This window comes from Myotis daubentonii, chromosome 5 (assembly GCF_963259705.1).
Source record: "Myotis daubentonii chromosome 5, mMyoDau2.1, whole genome shotgun sequence".
Lineage (NCBI taxonomy): Eukaryota > Metazoa > Chordata > Mammalia > Chiroptera > Vespertilionidae > Myotis > Myotis daubentonii.
In genome coordinates this window covers 32,976,337-33,004,160 of record NC_081844.1, presented here as the reverse complement: position 1 = coordinate 33,004,160, position 27,824 = coordinate 32,976,337, and the positions used below count along the sequence as shown (strand labels likewise).

Below are 27,824 nucleotides of genomic sequence, written 5' to 3'. Positions count from 1 at the left end.
TCGACGCGCGCCCAGCGGTGGCGGCGGCTGCGCAGTGGGCGCCGCGCCCTGCCCGCGACGCTGGTGGCGTAAGTGAGGTCCGCGGCGACGCTGCGAGCCGGGCGAGCCGGGCGCCCGCGCGGCGGGGACGGCCCGCGCCCAACATGCGGAGGCCAGCAGTGTGGGAGCGGCGGCTCGAGCGGGCGCCGGAGCCGGAACGAGAGCCGGGCCCGTAGCGGGGGCCCGCGTCGCGTTGCTGAGGGAGCCCGGGCCACCCAGCTCGGCCGATCGGCCACTGGGCCACGGCCACGGCGGAGGCCGAGAGGTAACGACGCGCGCGCCCTCGCCGGCTGCCGCGGCCACGCGCCCGGCCCTGCGGCCCCACCCCCGCGGCCCGGGACCCGCCGCCCCGACACCCAGCGGACCCCCGCACCCCGTCCACCCCCGCACCTCAGAGCTCGCTGTCCCTACAATCCACCCTCTGGACCCCCGCACCCCAGATTCTTGTGCCCGTACAACCCGCGACCCCCACACTCTGAACCCTGTAACCCAGACCGCCACTGATCCCACAACCCGGACCCGGCTGCTCCAACATTTCCCTGACCCCCGCACTCTGACTCCACTGCACCTACAGCCCTCTGACTCTCATACGCTACTAGACTCTTCTTACCCCTCTTTCTCTGCATTCCAGGCCATGCCCCCCCCCCCGTGACCCCCTAACTTAGGCCCCGTCACCTTTACACTCACTGATCCCCAGATTCCAGGCCCAGCTGCTCACAGTGATCCCTCACTCCAGACCCCCACTGTCCACTTAGCGTCCCCCACACACCCTCCTCCTCTCCCCCCTGCTCAAGCTCACTGCCTACCCGCCTTGACACCCACTCCTCCAGCTCTCGCCCATCATCCCTCCCTGCAGTGGCATACATATTTCCACTCCCCTTTGTGGTCCAGCCGGGAGGCGGGGGGCTTTGAGTAGGGAATGGGTGTGCAGCAAGGAGGGGCCTCATCTGGGGTAACCTGTTGCGGGGTGTCGCTCAGGAACTCCTGGTTTTCAGCCTGGCTTTGTCCTCCGCAGTCTGCCCTCACCACTGGCTTTGTTTTCTGGAAACACTTCAGATCCCGCCCGGAGGGGTGGTGGGAGGTCTGTGTGCCTAGCCTGATCCCACCATGATCCCTTCCCTGCCTGGGACAGCACTTCCCCTGCCCCCTCTGCCCCAACTTTCTTTCCGGGGTTAGGGGCTGGGGGTCTAAGAGAAAGCCTTGCGGTGGGGTCCTGGGCAGGGATTGTTTGCAGAAAATGGCCCTGGAGAGTTTCCTGCGAGTAGGTGGAATCCGGTATTTTTTCCCCAGTCCCTTCCACAGGGGCACCCGGGTTGGCTGCACATTCATCCAGTGGTACTCCTCCCATCTGGTGGGGCTCCAGCTCTCTGTCTCTGCTGGGGGGTGAGGTGGGGGGCTCCATTGGCATTTGCAGACCCCAGGCTCACGGGTGTGAGATGAGTGGGGAAGCATAAAGGCTCCCGTCCAGGGAAAACCACCCGCCAGGAGCTGCTCAGGTCAGGGAAGGGGTGGCCCCTGCAGGGCATGGATCACCTCCGTGAAGAGCAGATTGTGAGCCAAACCCACAGGTTTGAAAAGGGGAAGTTTGCTGTGGTTGCCAGTAGTTAGTTTCTGTTTTTCACTGTGTCTCCACCAAATTGTACTCAGAGATGGGGACTGGTCTGGACTCTTTAGGCTGATGGGCAGGGGCTGGGTGCAGTGTCCCAGGTACTCACACTGGCCTCCCAGGCCTCCCTGGAGTCTCCAGGACCCCATTGTTTGTCCCCCACCCCCCACGCCTCTGCCCTGTGGATTCCGTGGCCTTGTCTCTCAGGAATGGATGGGAGGGCCGCTTGGGTCCCAGGGGATGGGCCCAATCCCACGTTAGAGAGCCAGTTGTGTCTGCTGCATGTGGAGGTATATGTGTGCAGGAGTGGGGAGGCTCCAAGGAGCTGACTGGATTCCCCACCACAGCAGCAGGCGGCAGCAGGCACAGGTCTGGTTTTTCCGTGCACCATTGGCAGTCAGCCCCTCTCTTGTGAAGTGGCTTCTTGTCTGGTTCCAATCCCTCTAATTTCTCTGAAGCAGATGGTGACGGGCATCTCATTACCTGGCTCTGGGCGTCCCTGCGCTGTGACAACAACCCTGTGCAGACTGACTTCTTTGAACCGCTGGTCTGGTTCCATCTGACTCTCCTTCTGATTATACAGTAATTACCACTGGGTGGCAAGAGGAAGCAGGTGAGGTTTTTAAAAACTGAAAAACCTTCCTCTGTGCTCATCCCAGCTTGGGGAGCTAGCATGCCAGCCAGTAATTTGGGAAGCAAGGCATCTGAGAGGAGTCAGTTGTGTCGTGGGGATTTACTGGTGGTGGTTTGAGCAAGGTCCCTGCGAGGCCAAACTTAGGGACCGTGGCATCTCCCTGGGATACCACTTGTCCCATGGTTAATGTTGCCATCATTTCTGGGCCCCCGCAAGCTGCCCTAGGCCACCTTAGGAGCAGCAGGGTTCCTCATTGTCGTGGTTGTGGTGGGGTGGGGTCCCTGTCTTGGCATATCTTTTCTGGGCCCTGAAAATCCAGAGGTGAGTAGGCAGGACAAGGAGTTGGGCTAGGAAGATGGGGCTGCCAGCCTTTAGGCCTCGGTGACATTGGGTGGGTTGGCCACCTATGTTTTAACCCTGAAGGGCAAGGCAGGTCCTTGTGAAGGAGCCCAGCATGTGGTTAGTTTCTGGTTCTGGTGATGGAGCAGTCACGGGGGCTTCGTCCTCTGTCAGTGGCCACTGTCATGCCCAATGGAGGCCTGTAGTCATGAGCTCTGGCTGCCCTGTGGGACTGTCCGTGGTGTCTCTCCATGCTGGCACAGCTCTGGATTCCTAAGCTGAGACCTGATTGGTCTAGAAGACTCCTGCTTTGGGCAGCTCCGCATCTGTCCCCTCCCATTTCGAGAGCTTTGTGGAGCCTTGCTGGGCCACTTCCTGAGTCCCCACTGCTCAGATGAGGAAGTCGAGGCCTGAGTAGCCTGCTGGAGTCAGGAGGATCTGGCTTTGACGAGGCTCCTTGGTAAATAGGGTGCTACAGTTCTGGGACCCACCCAAGTTGGGCCTTCACCCTGGCTCTCCTGTCACCCAGCCCCTCTCTGGATCTTGTCTTGGGTCCCCTCCCTTAGAATGCCTTAGGGCAGTGTGAGGTCCCCTCATAGCCTTCCCCGTTCAAGACAGCCTACTTGGGACGGGTCCTTTCTCATCCAGCAATTTAGTGGCATCCACAGTTGGAGGCCATGTCATGGTAAAAAGCAGTCTTACTTGCTGTCAGTTCTTGTCAGCCTGTGTCCAAAGACAAATGAAGTAGCGCACCAGACACAGGATGCAGTCTGCTTCTAGGTTATATCTCAAACTCCACAGAAGCATGTTGACGTGGAGGAGGGAGGACTGAGGCTGGCAGATCACGTGCAGGCTTGAGAAGGCTCCCATTAAGGGCAGCGCAAGTACTGGTCACTTGGGGTACAGCCACCCCAGTTGACAAGGACCGGAGGACACAGGACTCACTGTGCTTGACCCTGCTGGGCAGGGCAGGGCAGGGCAGGACTTCTGTCCTTTCGTCAGCTCCACCTCTGGAAGCAAGAGTCTGGCATAATGTTTTCAGAAGATTGGAAGAGCTGCCCGAGGACTTGCTATTGCAGGGCAGCATCGCTGTAGGGCCCCAGCCACCACAGGGACCTTGTCTTGGAGGTAATTCTGAGATGGCGAGTGTGACTTGTTTCTCTGCTTGCTGTGGTCCCGCCAAGGGCAGGCTGGCAGGCACATGATGAGGCTCTGCTGGGCTAGACAGTGGGCATCCAGTGGCTGCCCTGAGGAGTAGGCCTTACCTCCAGGCAGAGAGAGAGGCCTGTGGGTTCGGATGCTAGACCTCAATCCACAGGTCAGTCAGTAGCTCTCAAGTTTTCCCAAGTTCACCTGGGCACCTGGGGGACTAGGAATCCCACACAGATGATTATGGGCTGGGGGCTCACAGAGACTAGCAAAGACCCCTGGGGTTGATGGCTTCTAGAAAGGTTCCTGGACAGGTTTTTACAGAGCCTTTCCCCTGTGGTTTGCGAGGTCACCCTGGGTCTCAAGGACCTCCTAGGGCAGTGATGGTGAACCTTTTGAGCTCGGCGTGTCAGCATTTTGAAAAACCCTAACTTAACTCTGGTGCCGTGCCACATATAGAAATTTTTTGATATTTGCAACCATAGTAAAACAAAGATTTATATTTTTGATATTTATTTTATATATTTAAATACCATTTAACAAAGAAAAATCAACCAAAAAATGAGTTTGTGTGTCACCTCTGACGTGTGTCATAGGTTCGCCATCACTGTCCTAGGGACAGGGCTTTCCTCAAAGCAGCCCCAGTTGTGACAACCATAGATGTCCCAAGGTCTCAGGCCCTGGGCCCAGAAAAGATATCCCGCTTTTGGGCCCAGATATTGGAAGTCTAAGGAAGAAGGTGGAGAGGGGACTGAGGGAGGCTCTGCCTCCTTGGACGAGGCCCCTGGGCTCCTCTGCACCCTTCTGGTCTTGTCCCCACCTTTAGGCTGTCAGGGGTGAAGTTATACCTGAGGCCCTGCTTTCTCTGGCTTCCTATACAGCAGCGGTTCTCAACCTGTGGGTCCGACCCCTTTGTGGGTAGAATGACCCTTTCACAGGGGTCGCCTAAGACCATCGGAAAACACATACATAATTACACATTGTTTTTGTGATTAATCACTATACTTTATGTTCAGTTTGTAACAATGAAATTGGGGGTCACCACAACATGAGGAACTGTTATTAAAGGGTCGCGGCATTAGGAAGGTTGAGAACCACTGCTATGCAGGCTGGGCACTGCATCCCACGTCCCATAGGACATCTGCTAGATGGGAGACAGCTGGGGAACTGATTGGAGGACTGCCCTCCCTATTCTAGGAGAGCAAAGAGCATAATGGACAGGGCAGCTGCTCTGCTGTCCATCTCCAAAGCTGGGAGTTCAGCCCCACGGCTCTAATGTACTTTGTGGCTTGTGCCCCTTGCTTGGCAGGCTGCAGGGGACTCCAGGTGTCTCCCAGCCCTGGGCCGAAGCTTCCCCATCTGATATGGTCACGATGGTACCTGGCTCGTGGGCAGTGACAGTTGCTTGGGAGGGACAGGTACTCAAGACCTTCAGCAATGCTGGTAGCTTGGGATGTGAACTGTGTGGGTAGTTGTATGCCACTAGCCTCGTTAAAAAACAAAAACCCACGGGTGAAACTTATTTTAACTAACCCAGTCAATCAATTTCTTATAATACTCATCCAAGGATATGTATTTTTTAATATATTTTTACTGATTTCAGATAGGAAGGGAGAGGGAGAGAGATAGAAACATCAATAGTGAGAGAGAATCATTGATTGGCTGCCTCCTGCACACACCCTACTGGGGATCGAGCCCGCAACTGGGCATGTACCCTTGACTGAATTGAACCCGGGACCCTTCAGTCTGCAGGCCAATGTTCTATCCACTGAGCTAAACCAGCTAGGGCCTGAGGATATTTTTCCCACTGATTTTTAGAGACAGTAGAAGGGAGAGTGGTAGGGGGAAAGAGTGAGAAACATCAGTGTGAGAGAGCCCAGGGCCAGGGATCGAATCTGCAACCCAGGTATGTGCCCTTGACCAGAGTCAAACTCGCCTCCCTTTTGTGTTCCAGGAGTTGCTCTAACCCCTGAACAACACAGGCCAGGGCTTAACTCAATATATTTATTTATTTATTTATTTATTTATTTTTAAATATATTTTATTGATTTTTTACAGAGAGGAAGGGAGAAAGATAGTTAGAAACATCGATGAGTGAGAAACATCGATCAGCTGCCTCCTGCACATCCCCCACTGGGGATGTGCCCGCAACCCAGGTACATGCCCTTGACCGGAACCGAACCCGGAACCCTTCAGTCCGCAGGCCGACGCTCTATCCACTGAGCCAAACCGGTCTCGGCAACTCAATATATTTAAACATGTAATGGGTGAGAGACAGCTTATTCTTCATTGATTGTGTATTTTACACTGAGGGTTTATCACTATTTGGACAGTAAATATTCATTGGAATGCTTGGCTTTAAGAAATACACAGATTTGGCCCTGGCCATTGTTAACATAAAAAGCATTCAGACCTGTAAAGAATTTTGAGTTTATTTGAGCCAAACTGTCGACATATGCTGGGAAGCAGAACCTCAGCGAATTGAGATAATGCTCCGGAGAATGGGGAGTTCATACCTTGTTTTTATAAATTTACCATCAAAAGGAAAATATGTAAGTGGGTTCCATGAAATTCATTGGTGATAAATTAGGGAGGTGGGATAAAGCAAAGTGGGAAACCTCTGGGATAGGATAAAAAGTGAAATGTTGGACATACACTTCTTTTACATAGATGGATACAGGATAGTTTAACATAATTAACAGTTGATGATTAACTCGATAACAATAACAATGAGGGAATGTCCTGTTGCCATTTGGTGTGCCCTGAGGAGTCTAGAAAAAAAAAAAGGGAAGTTACAAGTTACCCAGACATTTCACAGATATGTTATCTTAGAAGCAAAAAGACAAATGGGCTCAGTAAAGATCTAAGTTGATCTTTGTCAGGGAAAATACTGGCCTAGGACATGACTACCCACTATAACCTGTTTGTAGTTACATATTTAATTTTCAGACCATCTTTTGTGATTATTTTAGGTCTTTGAGAGTGCACAACCGCCATGCAGGCCTTCCCTGAACTAGTCGGGTTAGCATATGGCCCCTTTCGTCCACACCATGGTGGCTCAGTTGGTTGGAGCATTGTCCCATACATGAAAAGGTGGCAGGTTTGATTTCTGGTCAGGGCACATACCCAGGTTGCAGGTTCCATCCCTGGTTGGGTGCATGTGGGAGACATCTGATCAATGTTTTTCTCTCCCTCTCTCTCTCTTTTCCTTTCTCTAAAAAATCGACAATTTAAAAAAACAAACAGATTTGAGTGGAAAATGGCACCTGCCGAGAAGTCTGTCTGCCCTGCCATGGGTTCTACACTCCCCGCATAAGCTTTAGCTCGAGGATGCTGGGAGCAAAACAGCTTTGTAGAGGTGTGGCCAGATGCAGCAGTGTAGGTGCTCAGCCAAATTTAGTTTCAGACAAACAACCCAAAATGGCTTGATATAGATATATTTCAAATACGGCATGGGATACACTTACATTAAAAGCTATTCGTTGCTTATTAGGCTTTAGTGGTAACAGGGAGCCTGCATGTTTATGCCTGGATGGCTGTGCTGAGTGTGCTGGGTCTGGGTTTTGATTTGGGGTGAGTGGCTGGCCGGCTAGCCAGGTGGGAGGTAAAACCCTTACAACTGAATGGTGGCTCCTAGCCCAACTGCTGGGTGTTCGCTGGGCGTAGGTCCTCAGGCCACATCCAGCTACCGGCCCTCACATCTGGACGGGGGGGCTGGAAATCTGGGTTTTTAAGTAGCACCTCAGGTGACTCTGATGCAGCCTTCTTGGTATTGGTGACTGTTCCACCCCAGGGCTGATCTTAGGGAACCAAAGTCAAGGTGCTGCCTGTTCAACAGTATGGGAAAGCTGCATTGCTGCATCTGTGGCCAGAGACAGGGCTAGGCAGCTCCGGGGTCTCCAGGTTTTTATCTGGTCACAGTGTGCCTGGGCCATCAATGTGAGGAGGGTGTGCCCTAGGGGGTTGGCTCTCTGAGTCTCCTGATATGTGAGCCCTATGTGTGCACAGGTGAACAGGAGCCCTGTGTGTTTACAGATGTGTATAAGCCCCAGGTGAGTGGGAGCTGTGAGTCATCTTGACCAGGTTTAAAGCACTTGGGTATACTGTGTGAGCTCATGCCCCCTGGACCTGGGGGCTAAACCTGTCCTGGGTGGTTGTGGGAGCTCTCTGCGTACCCTCAGGCTTCACCCAGGGCCTCTGGGAAGGGTTGAGGCTGGCAGGTTGGTGTCAAGTACTCACACAACCACTGGCTCAGCCCCTCCTTCTCTCCCCACTGTCTTGCCAGTTTCTGTGCTTGTTACTTTCTATGGGTACACACCTCTGATTCCTTTCTGACAGAAGCTTGTTCAACATGGACCCAAGGGCAGGAGGTGTGGCTCTGGCAGTCACCCTGCAGTGCCTGCTGAACTTTGATCTATATAGGGACAGGCCCTATTCTTCAGACTGCCAGCCAGAGCCACTCTCACTATGACTTATTATTGTTTTTTAATTGATTTCAGAGAGAGAGAGAGAGACATCAATGTGAAACATCAATCGGTTCCCTCCCACACTCACCGGAACCTGGAATCGATCTGGGTATGTGCCCTAATTGGGAATCGAACCCATCACCTTTTGGTGCACAGGACAACGCTCCAACTAACTGAGCCACACCAGCCAGGGCTCACTATGACTTTTAAACAGCTTTATTGAGATACCATTTACTTCCCTTTTTTATTTGAGATATAATTCACAGACCATGATTCATTGACATGGACACCTCAGTGCAATCAGTACCTGTCTAATTCCAAAATTCCATCACCCCAAAAGGCACCCTGTCCCCCATTAATCGTCACTCTCCATCCCATCCCCAGCCCCTTGGCAACCATGAATCCACTTTCTGTCTCTGGATTTGCTTGTCCTGGACAGTTCACATAAATGGAATCACATGCTGTGTGGCCTTTTTAAAAAATATATTTTCATTGATTTCAGAGAGAAAGGGAGAGGGAGAGAGAGATAGAAACATCAATGAGAGAGAATCATTGGTCGTTGCCTCAGCACGGCCCCCTCCTGGGGATCGAGCCCACAACCCAGGCATGTGCCCTTGACTAGAATTGAACATGGGTCTTTTCAGTCCACAGGCCAACACTCTATTAACTGAGCCAAACTGGCTAGTGCCTTGTGGCCTCCTGTGTCTGGCTTCTCTCACTGAGCATCATGTGTCCAAGGTCCATTCACACCATAGCAAGTGTCAGTGCTTCACTTCCTTTCATGGCTGGGTATATTCCAATGGATAAAGCACACTTTTTATCTGTTTATCAGGTGACGGACTTTCGAGCGGTATCTGCCTTTTGGCCTCTGTGAGTCATGTTGTGTGAATACTGTGCACAGGTTTGTGGAGATGTGTCTTCGGTTCTCTTGGGTGTGCACCGAGTAGCTGGGTTTCCGGGTCATGTCGCGGTGTTGAACTGTTTGAGGAACTGTAGACTATTTCCCACAGTCGCTGCCCCATTTTACGCCCCGCCCACCATGGATGAGGGTCCACTTCTCCATATCCCTCAAACCCCTCCCCTTCCCAGCTCACATTTCAGTGGCTTCCTTCAGCCCGTTCTGTCCTGGACTCTGACCCTTTAGCATGGCATCTCTGCCTTCTCAAAGTCTGGGAACCCTGACCAGTTTCCAGAACCCTGCCTGTCCTCTGCCCTGCACTTTCCAGAAAACCAGAAGTTATGAGCAGGTGCCAGTGCCCCAGTCACTGTGGTGGCGCTGGCTAGGTCCTGCACTTTGAGTCTTTCACAGACAGACAGACAGACAGACAACATGCCAGCCTTTGGCCTTCGGTCGTGATGAGTACTGCAGCTGGGCACCCTTGACCGCTCTCCCAAGGAGGTGTGTCTTTAAGTGACCGAAAGAAGCAGGACCTGGTCCTGTAAGTAAGCAAAAGCAGAACCAGCAAGAAAGACCACAGAACCAGCGTCCTGTTCTTGGTGGTTTTTTTTTTTTTTTTTAAATTTTATTGATTTCAGAGAGGAAGGAAGAGGGAGAGAGAGATAGAAACATCCATGATGAGAAAGAATCATGGTGGATCGGCTTCCTCCTGCACGTCCCTCACTGGGGATCGAGCCCACAACCTGGGCATGTGCCCTTGACCGGAATCGAACCTGGGACCTTTCAGTTCGCAGGCTGATGCTCTATCCACTGAGCCAAACCGGCTAAGGCTGTTCTTGGTATTTTTTAAGTAGCAAAAACAAAGTGTGTATATTGAAGAAAACGATCCTTACAGCAAAGCATAAACATTGCTTTTGAAAAACCACTCAACAGCCAAGAGGTGGGTGCCATTCACACTTGAGATCCCTGAAAACACAAGTGTGTTTATAAATGGGACTTGGCATATTGTAGATCTTCATCCCCTGGGGCGTGGCCGTTAGGGCCTCTGTCACAGGCTGTGCCCACTCTTGCTTATCAGCTTCCAGCCGGGTCGCAGTCCAATCCTGAGTGGCGCTTCTAGGGGCTCTGGGTGAGTTCTGGGAGGGAGGCTCCTAAGGAGAGTGCTGGTGTGAGGTCCCCAGCAGGTGTGCTGGGCCTGGGCTGAGCTGCCCTTCCGGGAAGACAGCTACTCAGCATCTTCTGTGTTGACTCAGTGGCCACCCTCCTGGCCTGGTCCTCAGTCCAGTGACTTGCCCAGTTCTGGGGGACATGTATGATTTGAAGGGTGTCTTACCCCAAGAGAGCTGGCTGGCCCTGTCTTCCTCCTGTATATGGTCAGGTCCCTTGGGCGGGACTGGCCCCCAGAGGTGATGTGGGCCCACTCCAATAGATCAGGGAGCTCTGGGCAGGGTCACTTTCCATGTGTTCTGACCAGTTTGCAGGTGCCTTAGGGGCCCTTTTATTTCCTCCAGCGTAGGTCCCACCAGAACTCCTGGCAATGAGGATCTCCAACCCTGCATGTTCCTGAGCTTTGCACCTGCTAGGTGGGAAGCCGAGAGCACCCTCCTCACCCACCTTTTCCTACCAAGGCTGATTTTAGGAAATTCAAAAGCATTGTTTTCATTGTGCTCACTGGGAGGGAGGAAAGCAGAACTTGGGGAAGGCAGTAAGGTGGATCCTGCCCTGGAGCCCCCGTCCCAGGGACCATTTCCTGGGCTCTTGCCCACTTGTAGGGACAGCTTTGTGAGGGTGCACTCTTTGCTACTTTCTGTGCAGGGATTGTTTCCTGTCCTGCAGAGGGTGGGGACAGGGCTACACCTACATGGCTGTCACTGGTACTGCTTTGGCCATTCCTCTGGGTCAGTGGCCGGCAAACTGCGGCTCGTGAGCCACATGCGGCTCTTTGGCCCCTTGAGTGTGGCTCTTCCACAAAATACTGACTTCTGCGCATGGGCCACAAAATTTCAGTCGCACTGTACATGCGCGCCTGCACATGTTATTTTGTGGAAGAGCCACACTCAAGGGGCCAAAGAGCCTCAGTTTGCCGACCACTTCTCTGGGTTATGTGTCCTGGATAGAGAACCTCATTTACCTAAAATGTCAGTGTTTTCTTTTAAATCAAAGTCCACATTTCCCATGCTGTCAGCACTACTGAATGTTACTTCTTTTCTAACCCCAACAGGCTGAGAAGTGAGAGCCTTTCTGTTAATCTGCATGTCGTACTGGAAAGGCAGAGCGATGTGCATCTGTGAGGCCATCTATACCTCCTCTGCAGCTTTGCCTACTTTCTCTTGGATCTTTTGCTCTATTTTATATCATTTGTTCACCAGTCTCTTATGAACTCAGTATGAGTTCCTGCATACTGCCCGCACAAAAGGCGGCTGTGTCTTTGAGGAGCTTATGGTTTGGGGGCAGGTACACAGTGACTGCATACGTGCTGCCCCATGGCAGAGGGGTTCAGGGGTAGGGTGGCTTCAGTGGTGACATTTGCATAGGGACAATGAGTGGGCACCACACTTGAGCTTGAGGGAGGGGCAGGAAGAAGCTGCTGAAGATGGAAGTTTGAAATTTTTGTTGTTAATCCTCACCCAAGCATATGTTTTTATTGATTTTTAGAAAGAAAAAAAACATAAATGTGAGAAATATCAATTGGTTGCCTCCCATATGCGCCTTAAGGATCAAACCCGAAACCTAGGCATTGGCTGGGAATCAAACCTGTTACTTTTTGGTGTATGGGACGACGCTCCAACAAATGGAGCCCCCGGCCAGGACCGAGGTTTAGGTTTTAAAAAATAAACTTTATTTTAGAACAGTCTTAGATTTACAGAATTACTGTGAAGCTGATGCCGATTGCTGAGTCCCCCCATCTTCTGTCAGTGTGGTACCTGTGTCATAGCTGATGAGCCAGGATGAGATGTCATTAATAACTAAAGTCCATACTTACTCAGATTTCCTCAGTTTCCCCTGATGGCCTCTCTGCCCCAGGATCCCACAGGACCATCAGTTGTCACATCCCTTAGGCCCCTCTAATTGACATGGTTTCCCCCCTTTCCAGTGTGGATGCCCTGGACCGTCGTGTCCTGCAGGACGTCCCCAGTCTGGGTTTTCTGGTGTGTTTTTTCTTCATTACACTGAAGGGTGTGCCCTGGTTATCTGTCACCTCAGGGTCTCTGCTGTCCCCATGGCTCCCCACTGCTGACCCTGACTCTTATCTCCCTGCCAAGGTGCTGGTCAGGTGTCTCCACTGAGAAGTTCTTTGAGGCCAGAAGTCCGAAATCGAGGTGTCGCAGGGCTGCGCTCCCTCCTAAGGCTGCGGGGTAGGGGTGTCCTTCTGCCTCCCAGCTTCCAGTGACTGCCCGAGTTTCTTGGCTTATGGCGCATCTCTGCCTCCATTGTCACGTGCTCCTCCTTTCCTGTGTGTGTCTATCTCCTTTTCAGAAGGACACCAGTCACGGATTAGGACCCACCCTAATTTGTAAATAAGGTCACATGCCCAGATACCCAGGGTTAGGACCTATTTTGTTGGGGACACATCTCAGCTCACATCAAGGACTGATACGGTGCTGGAACCATAGTTACTCTGGGTAGCAGAAGTGCCCAGGATAGGCCTGGCCTGACCAGGACGAGGGGCCCACAGGTACCGTCAAATGAGATGGGACACCCCTGTCCCCTTGACGGACAGTTAGCTTAGAACCAGGTGTGAATGAGGGCTTGATCACGTCTCTGTGGGGAGAGGCCATGCTGTCAGCACACTCTGAGATGCTGGAATGTGGCACACATGCTCTGTCCGGGCCCATGTGTGCCAGCCCCAGGCAGCACCACCAGTGTCTGTCTTCAAGCCTCATATCCCTTGGTGCTTCCAAGGCTACACTCACAACTGGGTCCACTGTGCACTGTGGGGCCAGGCGGCCTGTCAGCGGCCACCCCCAGCTTCCTTCCTCCCCCAGCCCTCATTTTCCTTTCAGCTTTTTCGGTAGAAATTTTCAGATGTACCCAAATGTGGAGAGGGTACAGTACTACCCATCCCACCCCCCAGGCCTTGACCCAGTCCAAGTTACCAGCATTTTCCCAGCAAACTCAGTCCCCTCCCTTTCTCTGCAGCAGGTTCTCTGGAGCCAGTACCTGCAGTCAGTATAGTTCCAGAGCTGCCACACCAAGACTGTTGCTTGACTTTGATTGCTGTGGTCTGAGTTTGCAGAATTTGTAGCAGCAACCTTGCCTTTTTGTAATCTTAATTTTGAAAACATTTCAAGTCTGTTGAAAGCATGCAAGAAAAGTACCTGATGCCCTGTGCTCCTTGTGGGCTCACTGCCACCTGTGGCTGTGTTTGCTTTTCCTGAACTGTGTGAGAGCATCCTGCCACCTCGTGACCATCCCCTGTGATCTCTGGCCCTCTCCCAAGAACATCGATGTGTCTAGTCCACCTTTCCATGATGGGTGCAGTGATAGCTGTCCCTTCTCACAGGGTGACAGCTCCTTCCTCCATCGGGTCCTAGTCAGGACTTCAGGCAGGAACTCTGCACACCCTCTGGGGCGGCACTGACTGGTGCTCACACCCCAGATCACTGATCGGACCACCTGCTTGGCACACTCAGTCCCGTGTCCATCTGCTTGCTGATGGCACTTCTCCCAGGTTCAGCTGTCTCTTCTCCCTTCGTCTGTAACTTGATGTTTAAAGACCCATTTCTGCTTAATCCTTTTTGACACTGGCCTTGTCCCCGGGGGCTGCGTGGCTGGTTCCTGTGCAATCCTTGTGGGGTACTTCTTCCTCTCTGCCATGACACGATGTTGCAGGTGCCTTGGGACTTCTCAGCTATAGCCCCAGGGTGGGCAGGTCTCCCGGGTCCCTCGAGTTTTGATGTTTAGATGCCAGGACGTGACACACTGGGTGCTCGTGGCTCCTGGGGTGCCGTGTTCCTGGGCCCAGGTGAATCCTGGGGAGGAGGCCCTGCCTCTCCCTGTCACTGAGTCCCCGGGCAGAGGTAGGCTCCTGATGTGGGGGAACACGGGGACGTGTGTGTCCGGAGTTGCCGAGAAGGGGCTGTAGCCAGGATCATCTGAGTCTTGGTGCTTCCAAGGCTACACTCACCACAGGGCCCACTGTGCACTGTGGGAAGGAGGCTCCTGTACCTTCCTTAGACTTGCTCTGGCTCTGCTCTGGACTGTGCTAGTGATGTCAGCCAGGGACTGTGACATCACTGACTGGAGATGGTCAGAGAAGGGGCCCCTGCAGGGGTCCCAGCCCCTGGCCCTGACAAGATGGAGGACCCCAAAAAGAACAGGGCAGGTAACTCACCTGAGGTGCGCATTGGTGGAGAAGCAGGGCCCTGACGTGGAGCATGAATGTATGAGACCCACTCAGTGTGGACACAGGCAGGGCAGCAGCTTCCGGGGGCTGCCTGGGGATTGTGTCAGCGTGGAATTGAATTTGGCCATGTGGGTCCACACGGAGCCCACACCCGTGAAGGGCCTGCCCTCTGTTGGGAAGCTGGGGGGTGGAATTGGGGGCCACTCTAGTGTGGTTGAGGATGAAGGAGGAATGAGGGGTGGGTCCCTTCCTCCAGGATCATTGCTTTTAACACCTGGGCCTGGACTGAGGTCAGACACTCCATTCTCCTGAGGCTTTAGGTCACCTGCTTTGTCCAGGTGTGTGCTGGGCTGGGCATTCAGCTCTGGTCCTAGCCCTGACTCAGACTCTCTTCCCTCAGGCAGGTGCTTGACTCACTTTGCTATCCCCCTGCAGGTCCCATCTGGCTCAGAGCATCTGGGAGAGGACCCAGAATGCCCCCATGTGGCTGGTGGGTGGGGTGAGCTCTTGTTTATGGGGTGAGCAGGGGCTGGTGTCCTTGGGGAAGGATCAGGCCCCTCACCTGCCTTCCTATGCCCATTGTCCCCTGCAGGCAGTGTCTGCATATCTGCCCTGTGTAAGAGGGCTGCGTGGGGCCCAGACACACTGCGGTAGGGGTCACTGGGGTAATGTTGGGGGCTCAGGGAGGGCAGCATGTGTACTGGACTCTGTAGTCCTGGCTGGCTGCTGTCTCCCCATAGCCGGCTGGGGCCAGGTGGGTTTGGCACATACACAGAGTCTCCATGCTTGTGGGGCTGTGACCCTTCTCCTGTTGGTTGTGCTCAGGTCCAAGGGTCACATGCAGGTTAGGTACCTCCTGGTGCCTGGATATGCGTGTGGTCCCTCTTGAGAGGACTGCCAAGCATGGGAGGGCGTGGACATGTGTGAGTTATGCACATGTGTGAGCATGGGGAGGGGTGTGCATGCATGTGGGTGTGTAAGCACAGAAGGGAGTGTGCACATGTGTGTGAGAGCACGGGAAGGCGTGTGTGTTCACTGCACTCTGAGTCCCTGCTGTCTTGTAGTCTGTGAACACGTGGCTGGGATTCCCCTCTGGGAGGTGCCTGCTCCTTCTGGCTCTGAGGCTTGGGCCAGCTGTTCCCAGAACCAAAGCCAAGGGCTGATAGAGGGCTCTGTCCTTGGCCTGGTTCTCAGAGGCCCCCACTCTTGTTCCCTTTCATCATCCCCAGGGCCCTGTTCTGGCCTCAGGGTGAGGGAGCCCCGGGTCATGGGTTGAGATCCCCCTGGGGTCCTTGCCCCCAAGGCCTCATGGTGTCACCATGTCCAAGTCACTACTACTCTCCCATCAGTAGCTGGCCAGATCCTCAGTCAGTGGCGAGGAGGGGGCTCTGCGGTCTCTCCTCTTCCGTCTTCAGAGGAATGGCCCCTTGGCTTGGGGGGAGGGGCTGTGGGCAGGGTGGCCCTTGCTCCTTTCTGCATCCAAGTTGGGGCTCCCCGCCTGGTTCTGGGGCCTCTGTCACTTGATTAGACTTCACCCTTCCCAGTGCAATTGTCTTTGAGCTGTGTTGTGGGCCAGCACTCAACAATGTGCATCTTATACTACCTTGATACATGAATTCACAGTGGCCTCTGCCTCTCAGAAAGTCACAGGTCCCACTTGTGCCTTCAGAAGTCTTTCCAGAATGCCATCCTGCTGTGCCAGCTCTGTTAGTTAATGCCACCGTGCCAGGCTGTGCGCTGGACCCTGGGCTGTATTATGGGCAGGTGGGTAGGTGGATCTCAATCTTTTAACCTGTGTCTCTGTTTTCCCCCCAGCTGGGAGCCACAAGATTTGAGGTGGCGGGACCTGTCAGCAGAATGTGTCCTCCCCCTGCGTGCAACTTTGAGGCGACCGAGATGAGTTCCACAGCCTGGCCCTCGCGAGTACCCACATCTCATTAGCCAGGAGTCCGCCAGGTGCCATGGTGTGCTAGCCCCAAAGAGCCGCCCGTGACCTCAGGTCTCCATAGACCCGGGATTTGTACAGCAGCAGAGTCACCGTGGAGAGGCCAGGGTACCACAAACTTATGGATTTTGACAAGAAAGGAGGGAAAGGGGAGTCAGAGGAGGGCCGGAGAATGTCCAAGTCCGGTGGCCGGACCAGCCACAGCGTCCGGAACTCGGGGACCAGTTCGGGGGTCCTGATGGTGGGCCCCAACTTCCGGGTCGGGAAGAAGATAGGCTGTGGCAACTTCGGGGAGCTCCGGCTAGGTGAGCCCCGCTCATTTGCATTCAGGGGATGGGGTGGGGGAAGGCTGCCCAATGAGTTCGCAGTCACTTGCAGATGACCTCCCTGATTATTGCGATCAGGACACAGGTAAGTGTGTGTGTGTGTGTGTGTGTGTGTTTCTGTTCCCCGAGGAGGAGGTTGGGAAGAGGGGTAGACTCCCGACCTCTCCCCTTTGTGTCTGAGGAACAGCTCTGTTGGGGATCCAACATATGGGAGAGCCGACATAGAAGCCTCCAGTGTCTAAGCTGGTGCACGTTTAGCATTTGGTTGTCAGGAGCTGTGGGCAGCCCCAGGTTTGGGGTTTCTGAGTCCATGTACCGTCAGGGGCTGGGGCCCAACTCTGTCTGTTGGTGGGAAGGGCATGCAGGATAGGCACTGGGCTAACTAAGACTGTGGTGGGTAAGGAGAGACAAACACCTTCCCAGAGCATGGGGCCCCACATGCTCACTCATCCTGCACAGAGGGACCTGGGCAGCATGGTGGCCAACTCTTCAGCTTCCCCTGACGGAGCTGCCCTGCTGCCCTGTTAAAGTGTACATGTGTGTGCACATACATGTCCCTGGGCCCAGTCTTGATCTGAAGCCTGTGGGGCTGGGGAGGGCTCTACAGCTTTATGGACTCAGAGATCGTCATGGGTTCTGTTCTTTGGTGTTTGGAGCAGCAGCCTAAACAGTCCAGGTCTGCACAGAAAGATGCGTGGGTATATATAAGGGTCTGGAGAGGTGTAGCGGCTTTTGGCTTGAAACTTTTTTTTAAATGGAGTATATGTTCTTTTCTGCCTGGCTTCTTTTGCTCAGTGCATTTTTGAGAATATCCATGTTGTCATGTGTGTCTGTAGCTAGTTGCTCTTTGTTACTCTGTCCATTTGTATGATTGTTCCCCATTTTGTTCATCCGTTCTCCTGCTCAGGGATATTTGGCTGTGCCCAGATTTTGGCTATTATGAATAAAACTGTCCTGAGCATCCTTCTCCAAATCTTGTGTATGAGTGTTTTTGTTAAAAGCACTGGGTCACGGGGGATGTATGTTTTAAGAGAAACTGCCAGACCGATTTCCAGAGTGGTTGTACACTTTATTCTCCTTCAGGCGGCATATGGGAGTCTGGTTATCCCACATCCTCACCAACACTTGGGGTTGTCAGGCTTTTTTCCTTGTTAGTGGGTGTGAAATGCTGTCTCTGGGATTTATTTGCATTTTCTCGATAACTAATGTTGAGCATTGTTCTCAGATACGTGTCTTTTTCTCTGTTGTGAAGATATTCTTTGGTTTCAAATTTTGCTTCTGCATCGTTTAGGTGTGGTTTTCTTTGTATTTACCCTGCTTGGGATTCATTGGGCTTTTTGGATCTGTATATTGACACTTTTTAATTAAATTTGGAAAAACTTAGGCCATTATTTCATCGTGTTTTTGCTGCCTCAGTTTACTGTCTTCTCAGACTCAAATGACATGTATGTTAGGAGTGTTTGATGCTGTCTCATAGTTCCTTAAGTTCTTTTCCATGTTCTTCCTTTTTCTCTCTTTGCTTCAGTCTACATAGTTTTTATTGCCCTGCTGTAAGTTCACCCTTCTTTTTCTCTGCAGTGTCCAATCTATTGTTGGGGCCATCTAGTGAATATTTTATTTCATTCACAGTATTTTTCACTTCCATTTGACTCCCCTCCTGTTCTCTTGAGACTTCCCATCAGCTTGTTTATTTTGCCCATTCTTTAAATCCTTGAACATACTTGTAACTGTTATAAATGCCTACATATATGGTGCATTTCACTTTGTTTTTCCTTTTTGCAGTCCTATTTTTCTCGTGTCTGGTAATGTTTTACTGTATGTTGGACATTGTGGATGCCACATGTCACAGACTTTTAAGTCTGGGTTGAGGTTCGTCTTAAGACTTATCTTGACTCCATCAGGGACTGATTTTGGTTTTGTTAGGATGGGCTGAGAGAGCAGACATTACTCAAGGGCTGGAGTTGCCCCTTTTTCCACATGTGGGCTTTCTGGGTTCTTAGCCTAAGCTCGGGGAAGTTCAGGGAGGCCTCTCTGCTCTGGATGACTGCATCTCTAGTATCTTCCCATCTTGTGTGGCCTCTGGAATTTTCCCTGTTCATAGCCCCGTAGGAGCTGTTCTCTGCTAGGCCTTGCAGACTCGCTCGCCTTCTGCATGCATAGGTAAAACTGATAACAGGAGCATCGGTGAGGCGCTCAGAGCCCGAGCACCTGACTCCCCCAGGAGTCTACACACCCACAGACTTCAGATGCCGACGTGTGTGCACAAACACGTGTGCGTGCTCACGTTAAGCTCAGGCTGGACTCCAAGGACGTTGGCTCTCCTAGAATTCATATGCAGTCAAAACATGAAGTTTCAACAGGACAGAATAAAATGACCTTTTATCATAAAGGATTGGTTAGACTTCATGAATGTTTAAAATATCTTTCACAAAGCGTTGTGAGCTGGAACAGGCAAACCACAGACTGGGAAGAAATATTTTCAGAGCACCATTTGATAAAGCGCTGATGTTCAGGATACGTGAAAGGACGACAACTTGATAATAAAAGGACAGACATTCCAATTAAAAATGGGCAAGAGATTTGAACAGACACTTTGCATAAGCAGACAAATGGCCGGGAAGCACAGAAGGCACCCACATTGGCAGTACAAGCCAGCAAACCTACTAGAGGAGTGACTAGCCTGCCCACAGGAAGGCCCATAGGCAACGTTCACTACAGCTCTGTTTATAACAGAAAACGAAACAACCCACGTGTCCCCCGTGCTGACCGGGTGGGTCCCCTTGATGGGGTAAGGCTTCATTCAGCTGTCACCAGGAACCACGGACATGCCTCAACACAGGAATTCATCATGCCATGTGAAAGGAACCAGGAGGAGAGAACACACCAGATGATTCTGTCTTGGTACAGGTGGGGATGGACCAAGAAGGGTATGAGTGGTGGGGACATTCTGTGCTTTGATAATAGGGGCTGCCGAGGGACATGCATTGGTCAAAGCTCATCAGATGGCACCCTTCGGATGTGTGCATTTCTTGGTAACTGTCACCTCCCACAGGGTAAACAAGAACTATATGTACACGCTAGAGGCCCAGTGCATCGTGCAAGGGGCTCGGCCCCCGCCGTGGCTGCTACCCCTGCCTCAGCCCCACCTCAGCCCCGCCGCTTCGGCTTCGGCTTCGGCTTCGTCTGGAAGGTCGTCCGGTCTAATTATCATATTATGCTTTTATTATTATAGATAGAACTTGACCTGCAGGCTGGAGTATCTACAAATCAGAGCGATTCATGACTGGTAGATAAGCAACAGAACAGATAGCAAATTGTTCATTGTGTAATATAGGCAGTGAGGATGTAGCTGTTCACTGAACAGTTCCTTCTGTTTTTCTGTGTTTAAAGCTTCCATAAAAAAATGGTGGGGTCGCCGAAACCGGTTTGGCTCAGTGGATAGAGCGTCGGCCTGTGGACTGAAGGGTCCCTGGTTCAGTTCCAGTCAGGGGCACATGCCTGGGTTACAGCCTCAGTCCAACGTGCAGGAGGCAGCCAATCGATGGTTCCCTCTCATCACTGATGTTTCTATCTCTCCCTCTCCCTTCCTCTCTGAAATCAATAAAAATATATTTTTTAAAGTGGTGGGATGAAAACACAGGAGGGACATTTATTTATTTATTTATTTATTTATTTATTTATTTATTTTTGAGAACTTGTTTTTTTTTAATTAAATCTTTATTGTTCAGATTATTACATTTGTTCCTTTTTTTCCCCCCCCATAACTCCCCTCCTCCCAGTTCCCGCCCCACCCTCCGCCCTCACTCCCCACCCACTGTCCTCATCCATAGGTGCACGATTTTTGTCCAGTCTCTTCCCACATCTCCCACACCCCTTTACCCCCCAAGAATAGTCAGTCCATCTATGTCCCTGATTCTATTATAATCAACAGTTCATTCTGTTCATCAGATTATTTATTCACTTGATTCTTAGATTCACTTGTTGATAGATGCATATTTGTTGTTCATAATTTGTATCTTTACCCTTTTCTTCCTCTTCCTCTTCTTAAAGGATACCTTTCAGCATTTCATATAATCCTGCTTTGGTGGTGATGAACTCCTTTAGCTTTTCCTTATCTGTGAAGCTCTTTATCTGACCTTCAATTCTGAATGATAGCTTTGCTGGATAAAGTAATCTTGGTTGTAGGTTCTTGGTATTCATCACTTTGAATATTTCTTGCCACTCCCTTCTGGCCTGCAAAGTTTCTGTTGAGAAATCAGCTGACAGTCGTATGGGTATTCCCTTGTAGGTAACTGAGTTTCTTTCTCTTGCTGTTTTTAAGATTCTCTCTTTATCTTTTGCTCTTGGCATTTTAATTATGATGTGTCTTGGTGTGGTCCTCTTTGGATTCCTTTTGTTTGGGGTTCTCTGCGCTTCCTGGACCTGTAGGTCTATTTCTTTCACCAGGTGGGGGAAGTTTTCTGTCATTATTTCTTCAAATAGGTTTTCAATATCTTGCTCTCTCTCATCTTCTGGCACCCCTATAATTCTGATGTTGGTACGCTTGAAGCTGTCCCAGAGGCTCCTTACACTATCCTCGCATTTTTGGATTCTTTTTTCATTTTGCTTTTCCGGTTGGATGTTTTTTGCTTCCTCGCATTTCAAATCATTGACTTGATTCTTGCGCTCCTCTGGTCTGCTGTCGGGCGTCTGTATAATATTCGTTATTTCAGTCCGTGTGTGCTTAATTTCTAGTTGGTTCCCCAATATAAGATCGAGGGTCTTATTAGTTTTCGTGTAGATCTCATTAAGTTTATCGGCAGCTTCTAAACAGTTCTTGAGAGACCTTAAAAGTGTGGTTCTGAACTCTATTTCTTCCATTGACAATTTTGTCCTGTTTCTTTGTCTCCGCATTTTGTTATGCTTCCTTGGTGCACCCCCTAGTGGTCTTTGTTCGCAGTCTTATAGATAAATCTTGATTGTTGTAGCTAATTCCAGGGAGGGTTTGACCTCCAGGCCAAGTGGCTATGAGAATCAGCTGTGTCAGCAGTGAGAGAACTTCTGTCCTCTAGGGAGGTGCTAATCTAGCCTTTGCTTGAGGCTATCCGGCAAATGCCTCTGTGCAGGGCTTGGGCGGGGCGGGTCGCACAGGATCAACAGGGTGGGCCGGAGAGAGCAGTTATGGCGGCTCTCAGTCCTGTCCCAAGGGGCTCTGCCTCTCTGAGTCCCAGCACCCGCTGCAAAGCTCGGAGAGAAAGCTGCACTCGCTCTGACCGAAGCCAGACAGTCCCCCTTCTCCCGTTTGAGTCTGGGTCCCTAAAGACTCGCCCGGATCTGGTGCTCAGAGTCTGCGACTCCCTCCCGATTGAAAACAACAACCACGCCCTCCGCCGCCAGCCCGCTCCGCGCACTCCGCACCTCAGAATTTGACTTCAGCACTGCGCCTCCTCTGAGTGTCCGTATGCGTTTCTCTTTCCTCCTAGTTGTAGGACTTCCACTCAGCCAGCGTTCCTGTGGTTCTGGGTGATGTCCCTTCCGTTTTTTGGTTTCACTTTTGAAGTAGTTGTTCAAAGCAGCAAACTCCGGCGTTAACCTATGCCGCCATCTTGGTTCTCCGGGACATTTATTTTTTATCAAAACCCAAGAACCGGGTCTAAAAGGAGGCTCCCTTTTCCTTCTAATGGGTGTCTGTGAAAAGAAAAACAATGCCAATAGTAAGAATGCCAAAACTCTTCAAGTGTTCCTGGAATAAATCTAACAAAGATTGGGCAAGCTCTCTCAGCAACAGAACATCGCTGCGAGTTCATTCCCAGGGGTGGATGGGACAGCTCAGTATGAGATGTTACCTCCTCCGATTTGGCTGCAGTCTCCAGGACACCCTTCAGGGCTCTGAGAAAGTCAGTAAGCTGACTCTGAACCACCATGGAAACCAAGGACCTAGAATAGCCACAACAGTGCAGAAGACACACCCACGGCTGGGTGCCACGGTACTGTGGACACCTCGGCACACAGAAGGCAGTGACTGTGACCAGTGGAGCAGACTAACACTGTGGGGAACCCTGGCATCAGCCTCTGAGGTGGAACACATTGGTGTCTGCTGCCACGTGGGTGGGGCCGGAATAGCTAGAGTGAAGATGGCACCCTGACTGTCCAGCTGCAGCAGGCAGAGTAAGGGGAGGCGTAGAGGTGCGGACACACAGTGTGTGGCCATGTTTGTGGTGTTCAGGACCCGGTGATGGGAGTCTCAGGACAAAGGACAGGACAACACTGGGAGGGGCCATTGGACCAGAGATGATGGTACGGTGTACACAGCACTGTGCGCAGTAACTCTCAAATGCACATGAGGGGCTGGATTGGGGTGGCCCCTTGTTTATATGGCAGGTCACCCAGCAGTAGTGGCTGGACCATCTGGGACTCTGCTGGCGTTAGAGACTATAACAGGTGGAAAAGCAGTTCTGTGAGGTTGGGTGTCAGCTCTTCCTCTGTGGGCACCTGCAGGTCCTGGTGGGTGGGCTCAGTAAGGACTGCGTCAGGTGATCTTTCTAACCTGAGAGGGTGCAGGTCTTCCACCCTGGCCTGCTGGGCTCTGTTACCTGGGGGAGCCAGCCTGGCTCTTGCCTGCTGGCACCATGGGCAGGCTCTAATCTGACATAGCCAGCCTGGAAGGTGCGGGGGGGTGGGGATGGGGGAGGAATGTGTGTGCAGGAGGAAGACACAGGGCACCTGGGGTAAGTCCTCTGCATGTCATGACAAACCTCTTGGGGTAGGGTGGGTTCTGGCCAGTGGTCCTTTACTCCACCTTCATGGGGGGAGGGGGCGGGGGGAAGGTGCTGGAATGAACCGTGGCTGGATGGTTGGGGGCTGGGAGGGCAGGCAGAGTAAGGTCCACTGGTAGGAGGGACCCGATAGATGGGCATCGGAGGGACTGGTGCGGACTCTGCCACCTCCTGTCTGCAGGACCCCAGAGGCATTGAGGAGACTGGACCCATGGGGGTCCTGGGGATGGAGTGATGGGGGGTGGGAGATGCTTAGGGGATATGGATGTCTTTGGTTCCCATTGCTGCAGTGGGTGTTGAGAAGGGCCATGTTCCATTTTTTGATGGGAAAATTGGGGCACATTGCTGTGCTTTGGGGATAGCTCCTTGAGTGGTGGAGGCGGGGTTAGGGGGAGTGCTTGGGTGAGCTAGATGGGGCTGGTGGGGGCTGGGATCTGGAGTACATAGATGGTGGTGGGCAGAGGCTATAGAGAAGAGAGTGGCAGTAAGATAGGGTGGGAGCCCAAGATGTGAGGATTCAGGGCAGATGGAGACACCTAAAGGGGTGCATCCTTTTCACTCCCAGGACCTGGGAGGACAGGGCCAACCTCAAGGGGGCGACCGGGAGCAGAAGGTTCCCCTTGGAGGGGGTAGGTGCACCCTCATGCAGGGTCTCCTTCCTGCTCGGGTGGAGGAGGAATGGGGCTGAGTGGCCTTGCTGTGCTGACTTCTCTCTCCTCCACAGGAAAGAATCTCTATACAAATGAATACGTAGCTATCAAATTGGTGAGTCCAGGTTCTTCACACACAGCAGATACTAGCCCCATGTGGGGCCTGGGGCAGGAGGAGGGGCAGTGCTACACCCCCGGTAACCTCCACCTCCCGTCCCTCCAGGAGCCCATCAAGTCGCGGGCACCGCAGCTGCACCTGGAATACCGCTTCTACAAGCAGCTCAGCTCCACAGGTACCGCCACGCAGGGGGCAGCGCCGGGCGGGCGTGGGGACAGTGGGGGCCTGCCGCAGGCCCCCTAGGCATCTGTGCATGCTCCACCCGCAGAGGGTGTCCCTCAGGTCTACTACTTTGGCCCGTGCGGGAAGTACAACGCCATGGTGCTGGAGCTGCTCGGGCCCAGCCTGGAGGACCTATTCGATCTGTGTGACCGCACATTCACGCTCAAGACTGTGCTCATGATCGCCATCCAGCTGGTGCGGGCTCTGGGACCCCGGCTGCAGGGCGGGATGTGGCAGGGAGCGGAGTGGGGCGGAGCCTGGGGAAGGGAGCTGCGGGAGGGACCCTGCAGGCCCTAGGCAGATGGAGACCCCTGCCCACGGCCCCCAGATCACGCGCATGGAGTATGTGCACACCAAGAGCCTCATCTACCGCGACGTGAAGCCCGAGAACTTCCTGGTGGGGCGGCCGGGCAGCAAGCGGCAGCACGCCATCCACATCATCGACTTCGGCCTGGCCAAGGAGTACATCGACCCGGAGACCAAGAAGCACATCCCCTACCGCGAGCACAAAAGCCTGACGGGCACAGCACGCTACATGAGCATCAATACACACCTGGGCAAGGGTGAGGGGCCCGGGGCCGGGGCCGGGGAGGTGGGGGGACGCGCTGACCTGCTGTTCCCCTGCTGACCTGCTGTTCCCCTCAGAGCAGAGCCGCCGTGACGATCTGGAGGCGCTAGGCCACATGTTCATGTACTTCCTGCGTGGCAGTCTGCCCTGGCAGGGGCTCAAGGTGAGCCAGGGCGTGTGGGGGTGTGGGGTGGGTCATGGCTCCCAGTGATGTTGCTGACCACTCTGCCTGCAGGCGGACACGCTCAAGGAGCGCTACCAGAAGATCGGGGACACCAAGCGGGCCACGCCCATTGAGGTGCTCTGCGAGAGCCACCCAGGTGAGGGCTTTCCCCAGCCAGTGCTGTGTTCCCTGCCCTCGCTGTCCCTGTTGCCGCGGCCGTCCTCCCCCATCCCCCACGTATCCCCGCCCCCTTGCCCACATCCACCCCCAGCCCTGCTGGCTCTTCTCAGAGGAGATGGCCACATACCTGCGCTACGTGCGGCGCCTGGACTTCTTCGAGAAGCCTGACTACGACTACTTGCGCAAGCTCTTCACAGACCTCTTCGACCGCAGCGGCTTTGTGTTTGACTACGAGTACGACTGGGCGGGGAAGCCCCTGGTATGTGGGAGCAGGGCCGGGTGTGGGACGGGGCCCTGGATTTGTGAAAGATTTTGGACTTGGAGGGCTTTACCTTGGATGTGGGGGGTCCCAGGGCATGGGGGATGTCGGACTCCAGATGTGGGGGGTAAGACCTGAATGTGGAGGGTGGGACCCTAGACCTGGGGGTTGTGCCTTGAGCTGGAGGAGGACCCAAGTACCTGGAGCCTTGGTGCAGATTCAGGTAGGACCCTGGTTCATAGGGGCGGAGTGGTGCCCAGCCTCAGCACCCTGTCCTGCCCTCCTTGCAGCCTACGCCCATTGGCACAGTTCACACCGACCTGCCTGGGCATACTCAGCCTAGGGATAAAGCCCAGCTATACAGCAAAAACCAGGTGAGGTGCCAGGCCAAGGACCCCAACAACCGTGACGGGGGCGGGGGGCGGAGATCACAGCCCACGTGACTTCTCTGCTACCCACTCCCCCAGGCACTGAATTCCACCAACGGGGAGCTGAATGCTGACGACCCCACTGCCGGTCACTCCAACGCCCCCATCACGGCGCCTGCAGAGGTGGAGGTGGCGGATGACACCAAGTAAGACCCTGGGCAGCGTCTGGGGCTGAGATGCCTTGGGTCCAGCTGATACCGCCTTTCTACTCTGCGCCCACCTTGTCCCTCCCAACCTGTGTCCACTTCCCACTCTCTCACCCTCCCCAGGTGCTGCTGTTTCTTCAAGAGGAGGAAGAGGAAATCACTGCAGAGGCACAAGTGACCCCGGCGGTGGTTCCCCACACCCTCCGCTGCAGCTCCTGGAGGAGCTCGTCTGGATGGCCCACAGCCAAGACATAGACTGTGGCCCGGAGCTGCTCACCCCTCGTGGGTTACTTCCTTCACATAAGACTCTGGCCGAAATTTCTACACCTGTGTCTAGTCCTCCCTTCCAAGAGCATTAACTATTTAAAACAAGGAAAAGAAAACACAGCGGCCGTCGGCCCTGCGCCCCTTCGCCATGTCTGCTGAAGTGAGTAGTGTGACCTGGAGGCCCCGGCCACCGCGCCGTCCAGCTTGCCTGCCCCGTCAGTGTCATAAAGTCTAGCTCGCCTCCCTCTATCCAAAGGCCATTTTCTCGAGGGGGCGCTGTGGGGCATTGCTGCCAGGGGGGAGCCCACTCTGGGCCTCCCCAAACCAAAGGGGAAGGTGCGGTGGGAGCGGCACCCCAACCAAAATGCTGCACCAAAGCTTGGACGGTGTGGCCCACAGGTGTTCCTGCTGCACCTGCTCCTGGAGCCTGGGGCGGCCACCTGCGTGGCCACTTAGGCCAGGGCTGTGCCCGGTGTGAGGGCTTCTTGTGTCTGTGCTCAGTGTCACTGAGCCGCAGGAAACAAGCGCCTTAAAGCCCCGTCTCAGCCCACAGGTGCGGCAGAGGCCAGGCAGTCACAGTCGGGCGGGCGGAGCCGCTGGGGCATTGGCGGAGGTGTGTGCATCTAGGTGTTGCTTTACAAAGTGTACAGAAATGGCACTTCTGTTTCTCTGATGCTTCCTGGAAGCCATAGAACTTAGGGGCTTTTTTAAAAAAATAAAGGAAAATGAAACCAGTTCTGAGTATAGTGTCCGGTCTTTCTGAGAGGCTTTGCTGAGACGAGCAGCAGTTCAAATGCCCGCATCCCTGGGAAGGGACAGCCTAGGAGGTGGTGTCAAAGAGGATTTGGGTAGCCAGGGAGGAATGGATGGTCAGGAACAAAGGAACCACTAAAGTGAGTGTAAGAGCTGGATTTGGTTGTGTTCTTGGTGGGTAGGCAAAAACCCCCACTGTTTCTGAATGACAAGAAAGGGAGAGATCACAAAGTGACCTCGCCAATTATGCACACATAGAATAAAGCACGAAGTGGCTTGCTTTCCAGAAGAAACAAGGTACTTGTTATATCAGGATGGTAAGTTGTTTTTTAAATATATTTTATTGATTTCAGAGAGGAAGGGAGAGGGAGGGAGAGAGAGAGAAACATCAGTGATGAGAGGGAATCGATTGGTGGCCTCCTGCACACCCTCCACTGGGGATGAACCTGCAACCCCTGCATGTGCCCTGACGGGGAATCAAACTGTGACCTCCTGGTTGGTTCATAGTTCGACGCCCAACCACTGAGCCATGCCCGTCAGGCAGAATGATGTCTTGAGTGCACCCA

At 53.1% G+C, this 27,824-nt stretch overlaps 1 protein-coding gene across 1 annotated transcript; it reads left to right on the top strand.

Annotated features, from left to right (window-relative positions):
- Positions 1-28: 28 nt before the first annotated feature.
- CSNK1G2 (casein kinase 1 gamma 2) lies at positions 29-27,239 on the top strand. Its single transcript, XM_059697296.1, has 12 exons — positions 29-304; positions 16,294-16,728; positions 24,229-24,269; positions 24,378-24,447; positions 24,541-24,689; positions 24,823-25,057; positions 25,140-25,225; positions 25,298-25,382; positions 25,516-25,664; positions 25,955-26,038; positions 26,132-26,238; positions 26,362-27,239. The coding sequence occupies exons 2-12, from the start codon at positions 16,545-16,547 to the stop codon at positions 26,414-26,416; spliced, it is 1,245 nt and encodes a 414-aa protein (XP_059553279.1). The 5' UTR covers positions 29-304; positions 16,294-16,544; the 3' UTR covers positions 26,417-27,239.
- Positions 27,240-27,824: the final 585 nt, after the last annotated feature.

Bases quoted from the DNA above. Each gene is read 5' to 3' on its own strand.
- CSNK1G2 (XM_059697296.1), top strand. From the start codon at position 16,545: ATGGATTTTGACAAGAAAGGAGGGAAAGGGGAGTCAGAGGAGGGCCGG. The intron at 16,729-24,228 runs GTGAGCCCCGCT...TCTCCTCCACAG, and splicing joins CTTCGGGGAGCTCCGGCTAG to GAAAGAATCTCTATACAAAT. The intron at 25,058-25,139 runs GTGAGGGGCCCG...TGTTCCCCTCAG, and splicing joins CAATACACACCTGGGCAAGG to AGCAGAGCCGCCGTGACGAT.